The 23,604-nt window shown below is 37.4% G+C and overlaps 1 protein-coding gene across 2 annotated transcripts in view; it reads right to left on the reverse strand.

Annotated features, from left to right (window-relative positions):
• The window catches only part of SEC62 (SEC62 homolog, preprotein translocation factor), a 96,016-nt gene that overhangs the window by 71,602 nt on the left and 810 nt on the right, over window positions 1-23,604 (reverse strand). The window contains exons 2-5 of one of the 2 annotated variants that reach the window (XM_072618514.1): window positions 23,051-23,129; window positions 20,382-21,076; window positions 13,765-13,886; window positions 10,229-10,339 (exon numbers count right to left, since the gene is read on the reverse strand). In XM_072618514.1, coding sequence (XP_072474615.1) covers window positions 10,229-10,339; window positions 13,765-13,886; window positions 20,382-21,076; window positions 23,051-23,129 — 1,007 coding nt within the window. Of the gene's footprint in view, window positions 1-10,228; window positions 10,340-13,764; window positions 13,887-20,381; window positions 21,077-23,050; window positions 23,130-23,604 lie in introns of those variants that run through there. The other variant, XM_072618508.1, reaches the window with a different exon arrangement.

Below are 23,604 nucleotides of genomic sequence, written 5' to 3' on the forward strand. Positions count from 1 at the left end.
TGAAAATTTTTCCAATAATCCCCTTTAATTCTACAATTTCTTACTTGAGGTAGGGTTATAGCTTATAATCATAGATTCCTAGCATTGGAAGGAATCCTAAAAATCTTTTTGTCTAATCACTACTTAAAATATGTGTCACCTCTAAGACTTTGCCAACAAATAGCCATTTAATCCTCATTCAAAGATTTCCAGTGACTGGGAACTCATTTTGAAATTTTTGGACAGCTCTAATTAGAATCATAAGTGTGTTCATCCTTCATTGCCGAAGAAGATCATGCCATAAGAGAAATGATGACATGACTTGCACTTGACTTTGTTTTGAGTGAGGGAGGGCTGTGCAGGTCATCAGCCTCACTTCTCCTCCAGAGCCATCTGAATCCAGTGACCAGATATTCATCAGGATGACTGGAGATGACCCAGGATGAGGCAGTTGGGGTTAAGTGACTTGCCTAAGGTCATACAGCTAGTGAGTGTCAAGTGAAGGTCAAAGCTAGAAGGGATATTGGAGATCAATTAGTTCAACCCTCTCACTTTACAAATGAATAAGCTGAGGCTTAGACATATTTGTGACTTGCCTGAGGGTCACAAAGTAACTATTCTGTCTCCAAATTTAGTACTCTAACATCTTGTTGGTAAGTTTCTCTTTATAGTAAACTGAAATCTGTCTGCCTATAAATTCCAACTCTTGGTCCTCACTCTCTGGGACCAAGAATATCTTCCCTTCTAATATCTGAAGACAGTCCCTTGACTTCCTCCCACCACTCTGCTCCAGTTTTCCTTTCAGGTTAAGACTGGTTTTCTCATTATTGTATAGTAATATAAGATTCAGAGCTAGACAAGGGATCAATTTTTAAAAGGGATCAATAACTTTACAAACTCTGGCCCAGAGAAGTTAAGTGACTTGTCCAAAGTCACATAAGAAATTACAAACAGAGAAGAAGTTTGGAGCCATGCCTTTTGATTGCACATTCAGGGCTCTTTCCCCTATATTGTCCATGTTTCCAAATTCCTTTACCCCTTTGTTTACTCTCTCCTGGAATGCTGCTGAAGTTGTTTAATGCTTCTTTTGAAACACATACCCAGAACTGAACACTATCCTACAAGGGTAAACATGCTACTGCTACTGTAGGTAACAAGGAATGCTACAGAGTGGATAGAAACTTGGGCTGAGTCCCATCTTTAATGCATCCTTCACAGGTGACTCTGGGCAAGTTATTTAATCCTTCAGTGCCTTGCACAACTCTTTAAAACAATAAAAGTTGCAGAACAGTAGGTGATCTGCATTGGCAGAAAGTGTTTCTATTACTTTAGCAGCCTAGTTTGTCTCTACCTCAAGACTGTCCCCACTCTAATCCATTCTCTATTCAACTACCAAAGTGGTCTGATGATGCCCTGCCTCCCTCCTCCTGCTCAACAAACTTCAGTGGCTTCCTATGACTTCCAGGTGCAAATACAGAGTCCTCTGACATTGAAAATTCTTCATAACACCATCCTTTCCAACCTTTCCAGGCTTCTTAAACTTTGTTCCCATCCACAAACTCAATAATCCAACTACATAGCCTTCTTATCATTCCTCTCATACAACACGCCAGCTCTGAACTCTGTAGATTTCCACCAGCTGCTCCCAAATCATAGAATTCTCTCCCTCCTCACCTCCTTTAAGACTCAGTTCACCTGAATCACCTTCTGCTGGAAATGTTCCCTGGTCCTTTTTGTTACTGGTTCCTTCCTCCCTGAGATTCCCCTCTGTCAATCTACTTTGTGAGATATTATGCACTTGGGTTATATCCCTAGTGCTTAGCACTATGCCTGGTACAAAGCAAGCATTTAATAAACGTGTCATAACTAATTATTTTCTCCCTGGGAATAATTCTCTATACTAAAGAAATCAAAGTTCCAAACAAGACCCACAAACTTCATAAATACAGTGCTTTAGAAAACAGGAAATTTGTGTCTATGCTGTTATAAGGAATACAAGTGGAGGAGATTCAGATGAATATGTTTAAAACATCATCAATGAGGAAACCTTGAAAGAATGAAAATTATTTAGCTTGGAGGAAAGAAGACTGATTGAATGATGTTAATAAATAGTTGAGGGGATATTATAGGGAGGAATTCTCCATCTCTCCTGAAGGCAGATTCCGCTGAATGAAGTGAATTTCAATTGTAGAGATATATCTACAACTGAGATAAAATCATTCCTTACTTGTAGAAAGTTTTAGAGTTTTAAGATGTGTTTCTGAGAGAAATAATGTAATCTCACAGTTGGTTGGGTTTTTGTTTGTTTGTTTGTTTGTTTTGCAGTGGAGAAGAAGGAGAATTTAGAACAGATCTATGATTTCACTGAAATAGTGCTTTCCAGTGAAGAAACTCCCTCTTCCTATATAAATTAATACCTGTTCTGCAACTTGTAATCTAAAATTGCCTTAGGTTGAACAACTTCTAGAGTCCCACAGCCAGTATGTGTTAAAAGCAGGTCTCCTAGGTTGACTCTAAGGTGATATATTTACCTTTCTAGATTTCTCTTGACTCCTGTGTTTGCATTTCAAAGGCTCTACTTATTCCTAGGCTTTTTTTGAGGCATTCTTGAATGTCAGATATTCTATTAAAGATCTATTTCTTTCCTAGTCAGATTATACTGTTATTTTTTATTGTAAACCATTATTGTTTGTCTTCTGGAATGTTATATTCCAAGATGATCTCTCCTGTTTAGTAGCTGCTGCCAAGTCTTTCGTGACCCTGACTGTAGTACTTAATATATGACTACTTGAAATATTTTTTTTCTTTGACTTGGAAACTCTAGATTTTGGCTATGACGTTCTTAAGTATTCTAGCTCAGGGTTTTTTTTAAAACCGTAATTAGTTGATTTTTTTCTATTTTACTTTGCCACAAATCTACCAATATGATATCCAAGCTCTATGTTTGATCATGATTTTCAGGGAATCAATGATTCTGAAATTCTTTCTTCTCAATCTGTTTTCCATGTCAGTTGTTCTAGAGAGTAAGCTATTTTGCATTTTCTTTTTTTAAATCTTTTGACCATGTTCTAAGATTTTTGCTTCATTCTATTTTTTTTCAGAAGGTCTACTTCTTAAGAGAGGTGTTCCAGCTTCTATTTATAGTCTTTTTAGTTTTTCTTCTCAGATTCTCATTTCATTTTTAATTTAATTTTTATCTCTATTTCTTCCAGTCACTCATTTAACTAAGTCTTTTTCTTTTTAGAGATTCTGCTTGTAGCTATTATGGTGATATTTTCTTCTTTGTTTACCTCTTGGATCATAATATTCATTTTAAATCATAGTATTTAGCTCAGTGTGTTTAGTATTTTCTTCTGTTTGTTCATCATTTCAGCCTCAAGTCTTGGTTTGGCATTTTGTGCTTAAGCCAGTTCCCTCTTACCTTCTTGTAAGACTTGAGAAGACCTTGTTTGATCTTATCCCTTCTCCTCATTTGGATGCTGATACTCTGTTGATCTGGACTGGGTAATTGGTATCAGAGGTCTTCCACCCTCTTCAATCCCTGAGTTCTATCTCAGTCTCTTGGTGGCCCTTTGTGGGTTCTGACCTCAGCTAGAATCTATCTTCTTGCACTGTTTCTAATCCAGAGTTGCTTGTCTCCCCCTGCTGGTATCTTGACAGGTTTCTAGAAGGATTTCTACTTATGATAGTCTCAGGCCTCCTGCATAGCCTCCCTGGAACTGGCTGGCATCCTGGTGTTAAGTTGGCCCTATCTCCTTCTATAGTTTCCTGTGCTTGGTTCAGCATTGCCTCCCAGTGCAGAGATCTATGGGATCTGGTACTGATCCTCCTTCTGTTCTGGGAGGTTAAGATCAGTATCTGGCTTCAGATCCTCAACTACTGGAACTCATGATTAATTTTGACCTCTCTGCTCAGGACACTGGCTTCTGGCTTCATGTAGGCTGTCTTTCCTCCTCTACTGGCTTCTTTATGTGGGGGTGAGACCCACCTTTGGTAGCTTCTGATTTTCTTCTTATGTAATTCTGGACTGGATAGAGAAGCTTTCTTCTGCTTCTCTTTGTTTTTCTCTATTATATCTCTTTCATTTCCTGTAGCATTGGTCTTTCTGAGGTCATTTTTAGCTATTTAGATGGGGTTTATGTAGAAAAGCTGAGTTTCCCTATGACCTTCCATGTTATAATTTTAATTGGCTGTCTCAGATGGTTCAGGTGAGTGACATTATTAATCAATGAATCATTAAACACTTATCTCAGCGGTCACATCTGTCATAGACTCTCTTGTGATTTAAAAACATCATTTTGTACACTTTCTCTTTTTAATGAACTTCATAAATATTAATAAACAAGCACTTATGTATACAAAGAACAGATTATGTGAAATCTAAAGGTGCCAATAACTATATGAAGAAAAATACTCTAAACCTTCAGTTAGAGAAATGCAACCTAAAGCAGCTCTGAGGTTTCACCTCATGCCCATCTGATTGACAAAGATGACAAAAACAAACATTGGAAGGCGGTCAGGAAATCAGACTCAGTAGTGTAGTGTTGGTTGAGCTATGAAATGATCTAACCATTCTGGAAAGCAATTTGGAACTATGCTCAAAAAGTCACTAAATCATGCACTTTGTCCCAGCCATATCTTTACCAAGCCTAAAGAGATCAGAAAAACAGAAAAGGACCTATGTGGGCAAAAATATTTAGAGCAGCTCTTTTCATAGTAGCCAAAAAATTGCCAAGATTGAAGTCAGAAAGTCTCATCTTCCTATATTTAAATCTGGCCTCAGACACTACTAGCTATATGACCCTGGGCAAATCACTTAACTCCATTTTCCTCAGTTTCCTCATTGTAAAATGAGTAGGAGAAGGAAATGGAAAACCACTCCAGTATCTTTGCCAGGAAAATTTCAAATGTTATGTGAAAATATGTTTAATATAAATGTATAAGTAGAGCCTGTATCAGATTGCACACCATCTTGAGGAGAGGGGAAGAGGAGGGGGAGAAAATTTAACATTCAAAATCTTATGGAAGTGAATGTTGAAAACTAAAAATCAATAAATTTTATTAAAAATAATAAAAATAAATTTAAAAAAGAAAACTCCAAATGACATCATGGAGAATCAGATACTACTAAAATGACTGAACAAAAAATTGGAAACTAAGGGGCTAGAGAATGGTCACTTAACAAATTATAATATATCAATATAATGGAATGTTATTGAGCCATGAGAAATGACAAAGCAGATAGTTTAGAGGAAACTGGAAAGACCTCTTTGAAGGATGCAGAGAAAAATCAATAGAACTAAGAAAACAATTTATACAGTGAAAACAACATTATAGACAAAAAACAACTTTGAAAGATTTGAGAGCTTAGATAAATGGAATGACAAAACATAAGCTCATAAAACTGAAGATGAAGCATGCCACTCACCTCCCACCAGAGCCATAATTAATTTAAATGCAGAGACATATTTTTGGCAATGTGGGAATGTGTTTTGTTGGACTGTGAATGTTTATAATGAGGGTTTTATTTATTTATTTTTGTCTTTTAAATAGGGATAGGCAGTGGGAGGGACAGATTATAAATAGTAGCAGCACTTCTCTGCTTATTTCTATCCACTGAACTTCCTTGTGACCTCTTCTGTGTATTTTCTCAATACTTTTTTTTCTGCTCTTTTCTTCTTTCTGGCATTGTTTTCTCAGGCTTTCCTACTTCCTCCCTGAGACTCTCCCTGCCAAAAATAAAAGCCTTCTCTTGTAACAAATTAGTGTATCCAAACAAAACAAATCCATGCATTGGTCATGTTTACCTCTCTGTCAAGAAGTAGGAAGTGTATTTCATCATCAGACTTCTGGAATCAGTGTCATCATCATGATTATCATCATCTAAACTAGCATTTATATAGAATTTTTAAGGTTTGCAAAATATTTTACATTTATTTTATTTGGTCGTCACAACAACCACATTTGACAGCTAATGAAACTGAGGCAAAGTGACTTGCCCAGGATCACATAGCTAATTAGTGTCTAAAGCAGGATTTGAACTCCTGACTCCAAGTCTAGTACTGTACTCTTTAGTTGCCTAGGTGATGAGGATTGATGATTGATCTTTGTATAGATCAGAGTTCTCAAGTCTTTTAAAATTATTTTCCTTTACCTTCTTGTAGTTTCTACAGAAATCATACTCCTGGTTCTGTCCTCTTTATTCTATGTCAGTTCACAAAATTATTTCCCATTTTCCCTGAATCAATCATTTTTGTCATTTTTAAGGCACTGCTATCTTATCACATTCATACATCGTAATTGTTGAGCCATTCTCCAATTGCTGGGTACCCAATTTGTTTCTAGTTCTTTGCTGTAAAAAAAAAAAAAAAGTACTGCTATAAATATTTTTGTACATAAGGTCCTTTCGTTGTCTTGGATTTATTTGTTTCTAGTATTTATGCCTAGTAATGGTGTCTCTGGGTCAAAAGGTTGGCGCATTTCAATGCCTTTGAGGATATAGTTCCAAATGACTTTCTAGAATGGTTAGACCAATTCGTGCATTCACAAATGATGCACACTGTGTGACTCCCATATGATTTTTAAATGCACAAAAGACATACATTGTTTGAATATGCCACTCAAGGCTATATTTACTTCTAATCAAACATTTTTTTAAAAAAATCAATAAATGGGCACAATGCCTTCCTATGTTCACGCAATCACCCTACTGGAAGAACACCAGAGACAATCCAGCCCAATCAGTACTTGGAAAGGAATATCCCACTCTGCTTTGTAAACCTCCATTGCTTCATTCAACACTGAGACAGATGATTTCAAAATGGCTACTAAGTTGAGAGTATAATGCAATGGAAGCAATCATTTTCTGTATGGTAATAAATATGTGTGAGCACATAAATATATGAAATTTCCACTGCCTCCCAAGAGCATGTCGTTATCATTGACTATTTTCTATTTATTTTACATCTCTCCCTCAGTTATGCAATTGTAACAATTTGATCTCTCCTATAGAAAATACTTTGAGAGAGTTGTGATATTTTCCTCATTTGTAACCTCTTTTTGGAAATCATTAAGTATCAATTCTTGAGTAATTTTAAAATTGTGTTTCCTCCAACACAAATCTCTTCTGTTGTTTACATTTGGTTGGATCTAGCTGTACTTCTTAATTATACCATCTTAATACAATCATCACTTCTTGGTACAGTACATCAGTTACTGAGTCGGTAGACTCCAGGTATGGTCATGTTATTATAATTACCAATGAGACTAGATCATGGTAGAAGTGCTAGAAGATATGTTCAATTTCACATCTATTTGTTATCCTTTGATTTTTAACTAAATATGCTCTTGAGATCATTGGGCTTTGTTAAGACTCGTTAAATTTTTATCACAGGATCATTTTCCTTTCGATTTTTTTCAGATTTTTCTACTGGTCATATTGTCTGTAATTTTCATCTCCCTTTTTTGTAATGTCTTACTGACAAGCTTGTGCTTAAACTGTTGTTGCACTTGGCTTCCATGTCCTTTTATTTGGCGATGTGATCAAGCGCTTGCTGGCTCACATGACTAGGCTCTTTTGGCATTGTTGCTATGATAACTTCTGTCTATTGATTAAATTTCTCTAAGAAATGTTATTAGCAGTAAAGGTTATCAAGTAGTATTAAGAGATTTCGGAGGACTGAGAAATGGAAGGCATCTTCTGGATTACATCTTCACTTTTGTTTCTTTAATATTTTCCAGAGCCAAGAGCTGGTTTGAACAGATTGGGTTAGAGCTGGAATAACTAGCAACTAGTGTTGTTTTCTTGTGTTTATCCTTCCCCCCCCCCCCAATTTAGTACTGATTTCAACCATTGCTCAATTTGACATGAACAGATAGCTGATTCTAAAATCACTACTGTTGGTAATAAAATATAACCCATATAACCAATAATTTTCCATTCATTAAAACATATATCTACATATATATGTATATATCACTTTTTGTGATTTTGCTTGGTGATTACTCATGTTGAATGCCTTCCAATACTCTTCTTAAAGAGAATATTTATGATACATACACATTATGCTTCCTTGTAGTCAACCAGCCTTTGATCTGTTTCATTTAATAATCTATAGCTGTATTTCTCAAGATTGTTTTTATCATCTTCCCCATTCCCATTTCTGCAGTGGAACTGCTGAGTATTAAGACATATGTTGACTTACCTTTCAGGATTCTGTCAAGGTCTTTGAAGGATCTCTGCTACTTTATTCTTTTCCACAGTTTTTGACATACCTTCCAGGTCTGAAACTATGAACCTACGATCATCATGGTGGTCTGTATGCATATATTTATCATTAACATTGAAAAAACAAGGTGAGCAAGTGTCCAAGAAATGATTTTTCTTGTTGCCTTTGGTTTCATGATAAAACAGACCCCCATAACCTCTGCTCAATACTTTCTTTGTCTTTCTGAGGAGAGTCTGTGAGTGATCCACTTATGTTTCTGTGTCTTCTTTAAGTCTTATGTTTCCATTTGTAGTAAGAATATTTTTAAAAATGGATGTGGTTCAATTTCTCCAATTGTGTGTCATCTTTGCAGATCACAGAATCATGGAATTTTTGAGTCAGAAGGAATTTCAGGAACCATCTGGTACAACTATATCTGAAAAAAGAAACCCCCTACAACATATCCAACAAGGATCCATCTAGCTCTTCTTGAGGTCCTGACATGAAGGGAAACCTACTTAAATACCTTTCGAGGCAGCCAGTTCTACTTTGGAAGAGCCCTAATTGTCAGGAAGTCTTTCCTTTTATCAAGCATAAATCTGCCTCTTTCTAACTTCCACTCATTTTATCTAGTCCTGATCTTTGGAGGCTAAGCAAAACAAGTTTAATCTCTTTACTATGGGGAATCTCAGATTGTCTCATATGAAATTAACTTAGCTATTTATTCTTCTATCCATTATGTTAATTAGTGGTTCATTTACTCTAAAAAAAAACCCCTCATTATTACTCAAGAAAACACATGATTAATCTTTCTCTTCTGACTCTTAGCTATAATACAGGATATTTTAATGCTTAGAAACTTAGATACTAACCTTGGACAATTAAAGACAGTTGGCATATCCTCACTAAGCAGTCTCTTTTCCAGGCTAAATATCCTCATTCTTTCAACCAGTTTTCATGTAGCATGAACTTAAGACCCTTTATCATACTGGTTACCCTCTTCCGGACACTTTCCAACTTATCAACTTCATCCTTTAAATGGATACCAAGAACTGGATATCATATTCCAGATGTGCTCTTCCCTCGTAGGGTATAGCAGGACTGCTGCCTCATTATTTCTGGAAATGATGCCTTTCTTAATGAAGTCCAATAGAACTCTTTAAAGTCTGCAAGTATTTTACAAATATTATCCCATTTGATGTTCACAAGTACTCTGAGATATATGTGCTATCATTATACTCATTTTACAGATGAGGAAACTGAGACATACAGAAGCTAAGTGATTTGCTCAGTGTCCCACAGTTGGTAAATATCTGAGGCTGTATTTGAATTTGAGTTTTCCTGAGTGTCAGATCCAACACTCTATCCATTATACAACCTAAGTACCTTAAACTCATTATTATAGAATAGTTATTATATAATGTAATACATATATCATAATATTCTGTGTATAGCAAACTGGAATAGCAAACTGTCAGGTATGGAAACTCCCTGTACCAATGCCAATCATACCTTTTTCTGTCTTAAACAGTTGTCTGAAATACCGAGGAAATAGTTAAATTGTCTAGCATCCTAGAACCAATATGTGTTAGAGGTGAGACCTGAATTCAAGTCCTCCTGACTTTGGTACTACCTCTCCATACATTACACCAGAATGCCAGTAACTATTCAATAATAAATTAGAAACTTATTATTTAGATTATTTTTAGATATTTATATTATATTATGTATTATAATAATTTAGATATTATTAAGATCTCTAGAAAATATGAAACATGTTAGATGACTTTTGTAGGATAACATTAAAACACAAAAAGCTATATTCTCAAATAGTTTTTAAAACAAACAAACCTGAACTCCCAAAATAGGTCTTTAGAGGAAACACAGGTTACATTTGCCGAACAATGAATTTCTAACACTTTTGATAAGATAACATTCATAAAATATTAAGGGTGAAAAGATTTCATTGACCCTAAGGACATCCACTACCAGCAGCCTCCAGGTTTCATTATTTGACATTTTGTGTCACTAAGTGACCATACCTGGGAACGAATTTTAAGAGCAGGTCCAAGTTTTAAGCCCAGAGTGTCCAAAAGATGCTCCTCTGTGAGCAAAGGCAAGGTCTCACCATCAATTGCATGGTCTCTAAATATCTTAGAAATAAAAGAGAAACTCATGTTACTCATCCAATAGTCTCTACTGTTCTTTAATGTCATTTTGTTTTGTTTATAGAAATTTGCATCTTGGAAACCACAAGGACAATATTTCCCCCAAAGGAACATAAGGAAGGATGCCTTCTGGTTCATTCCCTGCTGTACAGTGTTTTTTGCTCATCATGTTGGGCACATGGACATTTCTAGGGCAGGTGGAAAAGGAAGAAACTACCCAGGTGATTTCATCCTTTGTCTCTCCCACCCCTACCTGCTAATGCTTTTCCCTCTTTGAGAGTCTTCCATCCACTCCAGCTAACCAGCCAGCTTTATCTCCCATCACCTGATTTGTTTACACATTGTCTGTCCCATTATACTTCGAGCTCCCTGCAGCAAGGGACTTTCTTTGTATCCTCGGTGTTCAGAATAGTGCCTGGCACATAGTAAGAGCTCCACAAAAGCTTCTTGACTCCACTTAACTTGCCCAACTGGCTTTCCTGTGATTTTCCGAGCCGCCTAGTTAATCTGTCTTTGAAGTGGACACAGCCACTCCCACTTTCCTCCAAACAGTTCAGACAGCTGGGAGGCTGAATGCTCCAGAAACATCAAAGGAGACGCGCCTCCCTGCTGTGCTGGGGGAGAAGGTAAACTTCTAGCACCATCCTGTGATCAAAGCATTGAGAAATGTACTTTATGAACTGTACATATAATGGTGCAGGGTGAGAGCGCTGGACTTGGCTAAACTGGATCCTAGAATTAGAGCTGGAAGGGGCTTTCGAGGTGATGTGGCCAAACTTTTGATTTTAGAGATTATTAGATCTAGATCTAAAAGGGACCATCAAATCCAATCTCCTTATTTTACAATTGAGGAAACTGAGGCAGAGGGAAGTGAAATGACTTGTCCAAGTCATACAGGTAGTAAGTAGCTGAGCCAACATTCCAACGAAGGACTTCTGATTCCAAATCCAGCATTCGTTCCACTTCACCATGCTGTCAAAAGATTCAGTTCCACTACTTACTATTATTATATCTCAAAGGCTCAGATTCTCTGACTCTAAAACCTAGGTAACATTAGGTCCTGGCTACCTCCGAGGATGGTTGTAAAGAAAGATCACTGTATTTTGATAAGTTGATACTTCTATAAGTATCAACTATTATTATTAAAATGAAGAGACCTCATTTTTATAGAAATGAATGAAAATAAAACAACCTTTCAATTCTTATAGTTTGGGAGGCATATTTATCTTCTGCATAATTATGCATCCTTAGTCATACCCTAATGTCTAAGAAAATTTAGTATTTATGTCTCATTTTAAAAGTTTGTACTTTTTCTAGCTATGAAAGACAATGTTGCATAGTGCATAGAGACCTGGCCTTGCGGTCAGAAAGACCTGGATTTTAGTCCTGTTTCTGACACATATTGGTTGTGTCTCTAGGCAAGACATTTAACCTCTCAAAACTATGGCAACTAAGACTGTAAGCTGCAGACAAGGTCAATCTGTATTCCATCCACCAAAAATCATTTATTAAGTTCTTAACATGATCATCAGTAGAGGGAATTCCTCAGTGGGAGCTTCTACTACTGGTAAAATCATAGACTAAGTTTAAAAAATTAAGTAAAATGTAGTTGTTGATTTTTTAAAAGTTTGGTTAAATTTTAATTTCTTAGATTTTCTGAATAAAAAAATGTCTTTTATGAATAAGTATCCCATATGTTTGCTTTCAAAAAATAATAAAATTTCTTGAGTATACTCCTTACTGAAATGTTCTTAAACAAATGTTCATACACTTTCTGGATCAAAATATCCAGCTCTTAAAAATCTCTGTCTCTTTTGATCACTTATACCTTGAAGAATGGCTCTTGGTCTTATACGCTGGTTATAGTTCTCTTAGTATATTGGATATCTGGCCCTTATTAGAGATATTTGGTGCATAGATTTCCCCCGCAGTTGATGACTTCCCTTCTGATGCTGGGTGCATTGATTTTGGTCTAGAAAAAATATTCCAATTTCAAGTAATCGAACTAAACTATTTTAACTTTTGGGATCACCTCTACACCTTGTTTGGTTAAGAACTCTTCTGAAAGGCAAGGCTGTGAAAAGCCCCTGACCTGGTCCTTTTCAAATTTTTTAAAATACTGTGACCTTTAGCAATGGGGAAAAAACAATAAGATAAAGCTGGAGTTTACTTTTCTATCTGTATCCCCAGTTCTTGGCACCTAGTAAGCATTTAATAATTGCTTTTTCATTCACTTCCTCATTCATTCAAAGCTGTATAATCATAAGAGAAAAGATGGGAAAATGTACCTCCCCTCCTTCTTTGGAGGGGTAGAGGTCTGTGGGTGTGGTAAGTTGTTTGCTGTCAGAAATGGTCAATGTGTTAGTTTTACTGCGTTATTAATTTTTTAATTCCTTCTTACCCTTGCAGGAGAGGGGAGGGCTTACTGGAAAAGGAATAAGATATAAAAACAAAAGGCATCAATTTTTAAAATGCTAATTTCTTTCACTTTTATGTAGGTTTTATGGAATTTTAAGCTGTCAGGAACATTAGATGTCATCGACCCAGAAGAGGAAAAAGAGACCTGCTCAATCAGTCTGTATGTAGCAGACACAAGATTCTAAACCAAGTCTCTGACTCTGAGTCTGGTGCCTTTTTTGTCCACAATGTTGCTACAGCTTTCTTTTCTTTTTCAGACTAAATGAGCTATTCAAAAATTCCATTTGAGTCTTTGAGTAGTCCAAAATCACCACACTATTACCTGGCTGTGCTTAAAGCCCGATTCTTTCAAACAGTGGTAGAGTAAACCTAACAATGGGCACCTGGGAGTCACATTCCCCAAGTGATAACCTTACTGACCTTAGCTTCAAAACCTCCTGGGTGATTACAGGAATCAAATTTGTAGTAAATTATAATGTCTACATTTTATAGAATCAGAGATTTAGAGCTGTAAGGAGTCTCCTAGACCATTTAATTCAATTAACTCATTTTATAATTAAAAGTGGCTTTGAAAAGATGGTTTTTTTTCTCTTTTTCTATTATCTTGGGTTTAAAAGACAAATAAGTCAGTTGAAATATATTTCAAAGTTCCTTAATTGATAGATAGTATTTAAGTTTATTTTATCTATTTACCAATTGATTGGTTCTCCTTACTTTGCCCAGGTTGGAGGTTCAGTGGCCACTTACTGGCTGATCCCACTACTGATCAGCATGGTAATCTCTCCTTAGCCTGCCCAATGGATTCTTATTCCCAGGGAGCTCACCATATTAGCAATGAGTTCAGTGCAGGGGTACGTGATCAGCTTAACCTTGCTGTGTCTCAGAACTCCTGAGCTCAAGCAGTCCGCTAGCCTCAGTCTCCGTGGTAGCAAAGATTACAAGCATACATCCCCATTCTCAGTTTAAATTTATTTTAATACAGAAAATGTCACCTGTGCATAGTCTGCACAACCTGGGAGCCCAGTAATGAAGTCATACACATCATCCACAGCCCATTTCCGAATGTCTTCAACAGAAGGAAGATCTTCACTATTTATAAATAGGTCACTTGTTCCTTTAAAGACAACAGAAAGTGAACAAAAATTAATGACAATGAACGATCTTGGTCCAGAGGACAGATGGTGATACAGTGAAATACACCTCCCTTCTCTTAGTTGAGAGGTGAGGGGCTTCAGGAACGACTCACTACATATTGTCAAATGATGTTTTTTTGTTAATAATGATTAACCAGTTTTCTTCATTACTTGGAGAGGCATAAGTGAAAAAGTGGACATTTTGAGAAAATAACCTCAGGGTAGCAAACAAAAACTATCAATAAAACTTAAATGGAAAGGATATTCTTTTGTGATGAAAGATGCCTTTTGTAAGGAAAATAGTGAGTTGAGTATAGTGTTTTTAAAACATCTATTTATACATACCTCATTCACCACTGTCGTGGTGGCACATACTTTAAAACAGGAGTTCTCACCTGAGAAAAATGATTATTTCTCTCTTGTATTTAATAACTAATTGTTGAATTAGGACTAAAGAGTTTTCCATTTCCTCATTCAGAAATCAACCAAGGTGAGAAATCTTGGGCAAAGGCATACCTGAGCTAATCAAAGGCAGTAAAGAAATTCTAAGTTTAGGTGAATGGGTAGATTCTTGCTCATTGGGTTTGGTTAGACAGGTCTGGGATAGAAGTAGATTCTCTCTTTGATATGTATTTTGATAAGTCTCTTTGAGCAAGACCTGGGAATCCAAGTCAGTACCCTCAAGACCCTCTTTAGACTGAGCCAATATCTCATTGTAATATTCATTCTCTCATTAATGGTTAACCAATCAGAATTGATTGCTATCCTTAGGAACACCCACTCTTCCAAGGGCATATAAACTGTGAGTCTACCACCATGACTGGTCTTCAGCATTTGAGAGTGTCACTGACCCTTTTATTAATAAAATATTAGCATTATTAATAAAATGACTAATTACACCGAAACTATATCTCTTGAACTTTTTAAACATCACACATCTTTTTGTGTCATGGACCCCTTTGATCATTCAATGAAGCCTGTGGATCTTAAGTCAGAATAATATTTCTAGATGCATAAATTAAACTAAGTATAATTATAAAGGAAATGAATTATATTAAAATACACTTAAAATATCTAAAAACTAAATTCATGGAGTTAAAATTAAGAATCTCTACTTTAAAAGGAACTGTGCTTTTGGTGGTGTGGGCATTCTCTCCACCACTACAGATCTCAACCCTTCTCTGACTTAGTAAATGGTTTAAAGAGCTTCTACGGCCAAACATTTCTCTAAATGACCACTCTGGTCATTTAGGTGATGAGTCTCCAAAGAACTCTACATTTAGCTCTACACAAGTACTGAGGCCAGATTTGAACTCATGAAGATGAGTCTTCCTGATTCCAGGCCTGGTGCTCTGGCACCACCTTAGCAGGCCAAGGGCCCCTTTCTATCTTTGCCACATTCTATGAATTCCTTTCTCTTCTGTGTATTATAATCTACTTACCTGCTGTTCCTCACACATGGGATTTCATTACCCATCTCTTTGTCTTTATACTAGATGTCCCTCATACTTAGAATAAACTCACTTCTCTTCTTCTTCGAATGCTTAGTTTCCTTCAAGGTTCAGCTCGAGGACTATAGATAGTAAAGTCTTTCTGAATCTTCTCAGCTCTAGTGCCTTCCCTACTCAAAAAAACCACCTTGTATTCCTTTTGGGTGTGTGTATGTATCTATATGTACATATAGATATATACATGTCTATGTACATATAGAGATACATTTACACACACACATACACACAAGTGCTGAACTATATTGGTGGAAGGAATTTCTACATCTGAGAGTTGCTTCTACCAATGAAATCTCGGGTCCAGACCTTCTTCCTGTAACTGTATATGTACATTTTGTCTCCCCTTTTAAAATGTAAGCTCCTTAAGGGCAGGGAATATTTCACTTTTGTCTTTGCATCCCCAACACTCAGAGCAAGGCCTGGCGCATAGTAGGAACTTAGTTAATGCTTATTGATTTATAACAGCTGTACAGGTTTTCCCATCAATATTCTCTCCTAATGGCAATCTATCTGATCCACTATTACCAGAATAATCTTTCTTACTCTTTTTTTTTTGGGGGGGGGGAGGTGGGAGCAGACCTGGGGTTTAATTGGAGGAGGGAGTTGATGATGGGCAACTGTTCTGCAATATAGTCTTAGAGAAAAGGTTCTTAAGCTGGGGTCCATGAACTTGGATGGGAAAAAAATGACATCTTTATTTTCACTGTAATTGGTTTCCTTTGTAAGCCTAGGCACCTTATTTTACACATTTAAAAATATGACTCTGGGACAGGGCCCAGAGACTTCACCACACTTCCAAAGAGACCCATGATACAAAAAAACACCAGGAGCCCTTGTCTTAGAGAGTTGCCCGGGGCCCTCAGGGGTTAAGTGTCTTGCCCAAGATCACCCAGCTGGCATGTGGCAGAGGCAGAATCTCCCTCTCCCTCTCCACTGTACCCACTGCCAGAATTATTACTGGCTCCCTGATCAGTGTGTACCCATTACATAATTTTCTGCAAAAACACTCTTTTTCCTCCACTTTGGCCCTTTTCTCTCTTCTCCTCTCTTCTCTTTCTTTTTCTATTCCTGTCTGTTTCTGTGTCTCTCTCTTCTCTGTGTCTCTGTCTCTGTCTCCCTCATCCTCATGCTATGGGACCTTCTAGTTACGAAAATCTATAGCAGCTGGAACTAAGCACCATACTTTCCAGTACTTTTTCCCTTACCTCCCCCATTAGATTTCTCTTGGTCAGTTTTGTAGGTATGTTCTGTCTGATATTAATGACCCGAGAGAGCTGCTGAACAAAGTTATTGCTGTTGTATCCTTAAAGAAATCTGGCATTTGTTTGATGTACACCTGGCAGACAAGCAAGCTTAGATGGGTCACAATCTGCTTCCCTGGAGGGAGTGCCCAAATGGATCAGAATATTTTGTATTATAACTTTTGCTTCATGTGTTGCATTCCCTTATTGGATCATAAAGTCCATGAGGGCAGGGCCTGTGGCTTGGTTATTTCTGTACCCCCCATGGCTCAGCACGTTTCCTTAAACATGGTAGGTCATAGAATAATCATAAATTTAAAGCTGGGAGGCACACTAAAGGCTTTCTAGACCAGCATCCTCATTTTACAGATGAGGAAACTAAGGCCCAGGTAAGCGAGTGATTTTCCTAGGGTCACACAGACAGTAAATGGCAGAAACAGAATGTGAAACCCAAGCCCGCTGATTGGGCAGCTGGGTGATACCATAGTGCATAGAATGCTGGCCCTCAGGTCAGAAAGACATCTCCCTGAGTTTAAATCTTATACTCTAGTTGTGTGACCCTAGGCAAGTCACTTCACCCTGTCTTTCTCAGTTTCCTCATCTGTAAAATAGCTAAAGAAGGAAATGGCAAACCACTCCAATACTTTTGTGAAGTAAACCCCAAATGGGGCCACAAAGAGTCAGACATGACTAAAATTAGTGAGCAACAACTTCTGTTCTCCATGGGGACATACTGAAGTGTTTGCTGAATTATACTGAATCAAATTAATACAACTATTTCAATTGAAGAGATAAGTAAACAGATGAGTCATTATAACACATCAGCCTTACTCAGAGGTCCCCATTAGGCAGGAGTTGCTTGGTGGTTTGACATCTCTCAGTTAACACTAATTGAGAGTACAGACTTGTCTTTTGCCTTTTTTTAAATCTCCAGTCCTTAACATAGTACCTGGCACACGGTAGGAATTTAATAAGTTCACTAGTTGACTGACTGATTGCTTAACAGTCTATTTTCTAGGTGAAGGAATGGGCCAAGAAACATCTTTCATGAAGGGACAAAACAAATCTTATGACACATGGATGAAGTTGATCTTTCCTGGTATTGAGCATCCTGTGCTGAATCTTGCCTCTGAGTTGCCTTATTCACCTTACAGCATTTGATGTTTCTAAGATATTGGATGAAGCCCACTTTTCAGTGGCACATAGCTAGTCTATTAGTTTTCTGAACTTTCTGAGAAACACAAAATGCAAGCAATTGTCGTGGTGATTAATACCCGAAAAAGACGTCTCCAAATATTTGCTAAATAAAGAAAACTGTCAAGATGATGTCAACATCAAAATGCAAATCCAAACAAAACTCTCAAACAGTGACCTATTCTAGCACCTACATGGCTCCCTATTTAGGGAGTTCATTTTCTCTTTTAAACAACAATTAATAGGTTTAAAATTTTTTTTACATCACTTGCATTTCCAAATATGTTCTTCCTTTCTCTCCTCCACAGAGAGGCACTCATCATAACAAAGAATTTTTTAAAAGTAATTCATCCCAACTGATCAAGCTATTGACTGAATCTGACGATGTATGCAGCATCCCACCTCCACTGTTCCCCACCTATGTCTGATTACTTTTTGGTCATGATAGCTGCTAACACTTATTTAATGCTGTAAGGATTGCAAAGCACACTTTATCTGGATCCTTACAATAAATCTGTGAGGTAGATACTATTATTACCATATTTCAGATGAGGAAACTGAGGCTCAGAGACATTACTATCTGTAGTTAGAATTCTTAACCTGAGCTCAATGAACTTGTTTTTTAAAAAATATTTTATAACTATATTTCAATATAATTGGCTTCTTTTGTTAGCCTACATATTTTATGTTATACATTTAAATACATTATTCTGAAGGACTGCTGAGTGGCTCAGTGGATATAACAAGAGCCCTGGAGTCAGATCTCAATTCTGGCCTCAGACACTTGACACTTATTAGCTGTGTGATCTTAGGCAAGTCACTTAACCCTGATTGTCCCCTCCTGCCCTTCCCCCCCCCCCACATTATTCTGAGGAATCTATAGGCTTGACCTGACTACCCAAGGGGTCTAGGACATATAGAAAGGCTAAGAATCCTTGAGCATTGATAACATCTGTTCTTTATTGCCTCCAAACCCTTAATTTTCTCATCTACTCCATGCTGCGTCTTTCTTAGGGGCCAATTGGCATTTATTTGTACGCTGCAGGAGCAATACTGTCTGAAGGAGTTAATATTCTTCTCAAACGGTCAATCTCAGAATTTCAGGAGCTGCAAGTCACTTACCCAGAAAGCCAGAGAAGAATTCTGATTCTGGTTTATTGTCACCCCTGTCTAGGTTGCATTTATCTCTTCTCATATTATTAGTTTAAAATATACATGAGCATGATGGTGCTCACTATCAAGGGAATGGATTTCCCAGCTTCTTAAATTTTAAATAATATCAAGATTTATTTTTTAAAATGGGGGGAAAGCCAAAGAATCAACCACCTATGCCTAATTTGAATTTCAAGGGAGTAAATCCTTGGTACTAGAAGAGGAAGGTTCATTGGACTGCTGATTAAAGGTATCTCTACTTAGATGAAGGAGTGGCTCCGGATGGGGAATTGGTCTAACCCAGGGATCCCCTTTCATGACTTTGAGTAAATCTTAGTGTATTCTCTATTCAATATAAAAGGAAATAAGTTCTAGAGTTTATTGTGAATATGCAAATAAATAAGATAGATTATTTTCAATGGGATGATATAGTTATTTGCTAAATATTTACTATGTCTGCTTGACAAGCATGGGGAAAGTTATGCCAGGGTGGGATCCCCAAGTACAATCACTAAAAACCTAATTTCCAGTAGATTTCATCTTATTTAGTCACTTTGATCATAGGACAGATAGGAGAAAACTGGGGGGGGACGGACTTTAAAAGCATCTCGACCAGTTCCTCATCTACAAAAGGAGTGGGTTAGATTCAGTGTGTCTAAAGTCCCTAACCACCTCTCAGTCTATGATTCCATGATCTCCCATTTTTAAAAAAACAGGCCCAGGGAAGGGAAGTTACTTGCCCAATGTCACACAAGTCATCACTGGCAAAACCAGAGTTCAAACCCTGGTCTTCAGACTCTACACCATCTATTTTTAGCCTGTTTTTGGTTGAGAACCCTTTTGGCAGTCTGGAAAAGAATATGGACGCCTTTTCAGAATTTTTAAAAAATGTTCATTTAATTAAAATTCAAATTAAATTCAAATTTATTGATTTTTAAATTTAATGAAAATTTAATTTAAATATCTTTCAATAAAGTACATAGGATTACAAAGTTAGCCCCAAATGGTAAAATAAAATGTAATTTTTTTAAACATCCGAGTTCACAGACCCCCTGAAATCTATCCATAAGGGGTTAAGAAACCAACTCTGAACCCAGCATTCTCTCCACTTCTATATTGGACTGCCTTACATGACACTTAGCTACTATGAGACCATTTATTAGAATAGGTTTTAGAAACAAAACAATCATTGCAACTGAACATAGACTTGAGTGATCTTTGAATTTCATGTAATCTATTTTAAAAAACCTACCCTAAATGCTTCCTTGCCTGAATCAGATCCTCTTGCTTCATGAATGGACAATGTGATTAGGATTAAGAGAAGGAACTAAGAAAGCAAAATGACAGCATTCTTAAACCATAACTGAAGGGACTTACAAACCTGGAGGGAGCAACGAGCTGTTGTTGAGGACTGGAAATCTATATGGCAAGGGAGGGAGGGAGACTGGTGAGTGAAAAAGGTATTTGTCATCCAAGACTGTTGAAGAGTGACATGAATCCTTCACATTTCCACCACTGCTGTCATTTGTTTCTATGGACCAACCATGATCTTCACAGGGTTTTGGGGGGCTGTGCTCATGGTCCTTGAGACTCTTGTTGGACATAATGGTGGGCTCCCCATCACTTTGGGTTGGCTCATATTTAGGGTGTGGTTCAATGTCAAGGTCTTTCTTTTCCTCTTTTTCTGCAGCTGAAATTGTGAGAGTCTGGTCTGAATTTCTGTCTTCCTCTTGGCTTTTGGAACTCCTGGCATTACAACCAGAAGCTTTTTGATTTCCCATTCTTCTCCCTAGCCGGCGACCCTTCTCTTTTTGCCAGTTACTGACTGGTGGGTATGGACCAGTTGTCATTAGCCTGGTGTTATCATGCAGGTCATCCAGAGAGCTTCTGTGGACGTAGAGGTCATTGGGTAGATGCACTTCAGGAAACCTGCTCCTTCCTCGAAGCGCAACTGGGTTTATTGGGATACTATGTTGGTACAGGAATGATGCCTCCAAACCCAAACCCATCAGTCCTTTATGCTGAGATTTTCCTATCTCTCTTGGTTGAAAAATGGCTCCCATTTCCATCTCCATCCTCAAGATGCAAGAAGAAAACCACAAATTCATACACAATCCAACAGAACATATTAAAAATAGAATTTGAATAACCAAATGCTCATCCAAAATATAAACATCTACTCCCAAAATAAGGTCCTATCTGGTGGCCTTATGCTTGTTACTTAAACTATGTGAGATTTATAATAGCTGAGCCCCTACAGAGTCATAGGGGAGGAATCTTTTCAATGGACTTCATCAGGGAATTGCAAAACATTCTCTTGAATGGTGGGAACTATACTGTTGATATAGAAAAGCTTTGTTTAAGAGGCAGGCACTGTGAAGATAGGATTGAGGGACTGACCATTATCACAGGTTAATGTTTAAAAGTTTTAAAGCTGCTGGAAATGGGTGCTGTTTTGTCTTTACTAATATTATCTCATTTGATCATCAAAGTATCCCTACCCCTACCCAATGGTTTATTCCTTGTAAGAAAGATTTTTAAAAAAAGATAAATAACCAATTCAGCAAAACCAGCAAATTAATCTAGTGTGTCTGACAGTATATACAATATTCTCCACATCTAGGGCATCTTCCTTTCCCCAAGAAAAAGAGGAAGGAGATCCACTGACTCAACTTTTTTCTGGGACTAAGCCCCAGGTAGGAATATTTTTAGCTCCTGGTCTTACTGTGTCATTTTAGGAAATGCCTTTACCAAGAGATAGTTTTATCTACTGGCTGAGTGCTAAAGGGAAGGGAAAGCTTGTGAACTAGAGTCCTGGGAGTTCCAGACCCATAGGGGTCCCAAGAACCCAAGGGGAGCAGACATAGTCTGGAAAAGTAGCTTAGAGATAGTGTTCCAACTAGAGAATGTAAATTAAAACAGCACTAAATGTCAGTTGAACACTGATAAATATTTTTAATTAAATTTTTAAATTTTCAGATCCACATTCTCTCTCTCCCTCCCACTTCCTCTCCTCCCCTCATCCCCATAATGAGGCAAGAAAAAACAAATCCCTGCTGCAAATATGTATAATCAAGCAAAATAGATTCCCATATTAGCCATTTATTTCCCCCACACCTCTCAAAAATATGTCAGTCTGTTCTAACTCCATCATATCTCTATCAGGAGGTGGGTAGAATGCTTCAACTTGAGTTTTCTGGGATTGTTGGGCATTATGCTGATTAGTGAACCCTGATTAATTTTAATGACTAAGTTAAGTCCCAGAGAATTGATGATGAAGCAATTTCCTTCCTCTAGCTAGAGAGGTGGGCACCTACGGGTATAGACTGTTAATGCGTTGTCAGACACAGTCTCTCTGCATTGGTTGGTTTTGGGCTTTTTCTAGAGGGTTCTTCAGTACAAGGGAAGAGATAAATCCCAGGACAAGAGATGAGAGGTAAAACCATGAGTGCTCACTGACAATAAAACTTTTAAAATACAAGAAGTAAAAAAAAGAAATTCTTTGAAGGAAATGTGAGGATCTTAATTAATCAACAAAATAATACTAATTAAAAGTTGAAACAATGCAATCTTCCAGTTGTGAGCAGTGTGGGAAAAAGGACTACATGGTTATTTTTTGTTTATTTTTCATAGGAGTCATTCCTTTGGGCTTCCAAGGGTCAAATGAAGATGCATGATGTGCTCTCCTCTCATCTGTGACCAATCAATACCTTGAGAACTACTACCCTTGATAAGACTCAGATTCTCTTTCTCCAGCCACCATAAGTGAGGGGCTCTGGGGAACCAGGGACATTCTCTTCTAGGCTGAAATAAAATCTATCTGAAGCATTTTAGGCTTGAAGACAAACTGCTAAGTTTGGCACATTTCTGAGAGACAGAAAAGGCATTTGAAACAGAGATGTTAAAATGAATTGCAAAGTCATAACAGGGTAACTCCCTCCCAAGTCAACCGGGACTCCCAAGTCTACATTTATGGGGGTAACCACCAGCCTTGGACAGGTACATTCCTTACAACCTATACATTCACAGCACCACCATGCAATTACCCACCTGGCTAGATTCTGTTTCTGCATCAACTCTTGCCTTCTGGCCAGTGCTTCCATGGATTCAGGCTGCAGAAAGCTATATCCTGAAAGTTAAAAACAGACCAAGCCCAAAGTGAGTAATACACAAAAAAAAACATGTAAAAAGAATGTATGGATACAGAAGCAACTTGTGATGTGTGGACAGGAACAAAGACAAAATCTGCCTAACAATGTGGGGCCATCCTATCAGCAGGGTGATGCCCTTAGCATCTTATTAAGTATGGGATACACTGAAGGACAAAATCTATTGGGTTTTTTTCCTTTCCTTTCCTTCCCTTCCCTTCTCTCTCTCCTCTTGTTCCTCCCTCCCTCCCTCCCTTCCTTCCTTCTTTCCTTCCTTCCTTCTTTTGAAATAGCTTTCCCTCCATCCTTCAAAAGGCAAAAAAAGTGAAAGGAGATTTGAGGTCCATGGGGATAACCCAAGATCATTTTAAAAAATTTATAACAATTGCCTTCCTCTTGCTCTACTGGAATACCTGATAATTGATGAAAATGGGAGCTCTCCAAAAAGGAGGTATT

This window comes from Notamacropus eugenii, chromosome 6, assembly GCF_028372415.1.
Source record: "Notamacropus eugenii isolate mMacEug1 chromosome 6, mMacEug1.pri_v2, whole genome shotgun sequence".
In the NCBI taxonomy this organism is placed as follows: domain Eukaryota; kingdom Metazoa; phylum Chordata; class Mammalia; order Diprotodontia; family Macropodidae; genus Notamacropus; species Notamacropus eugenii.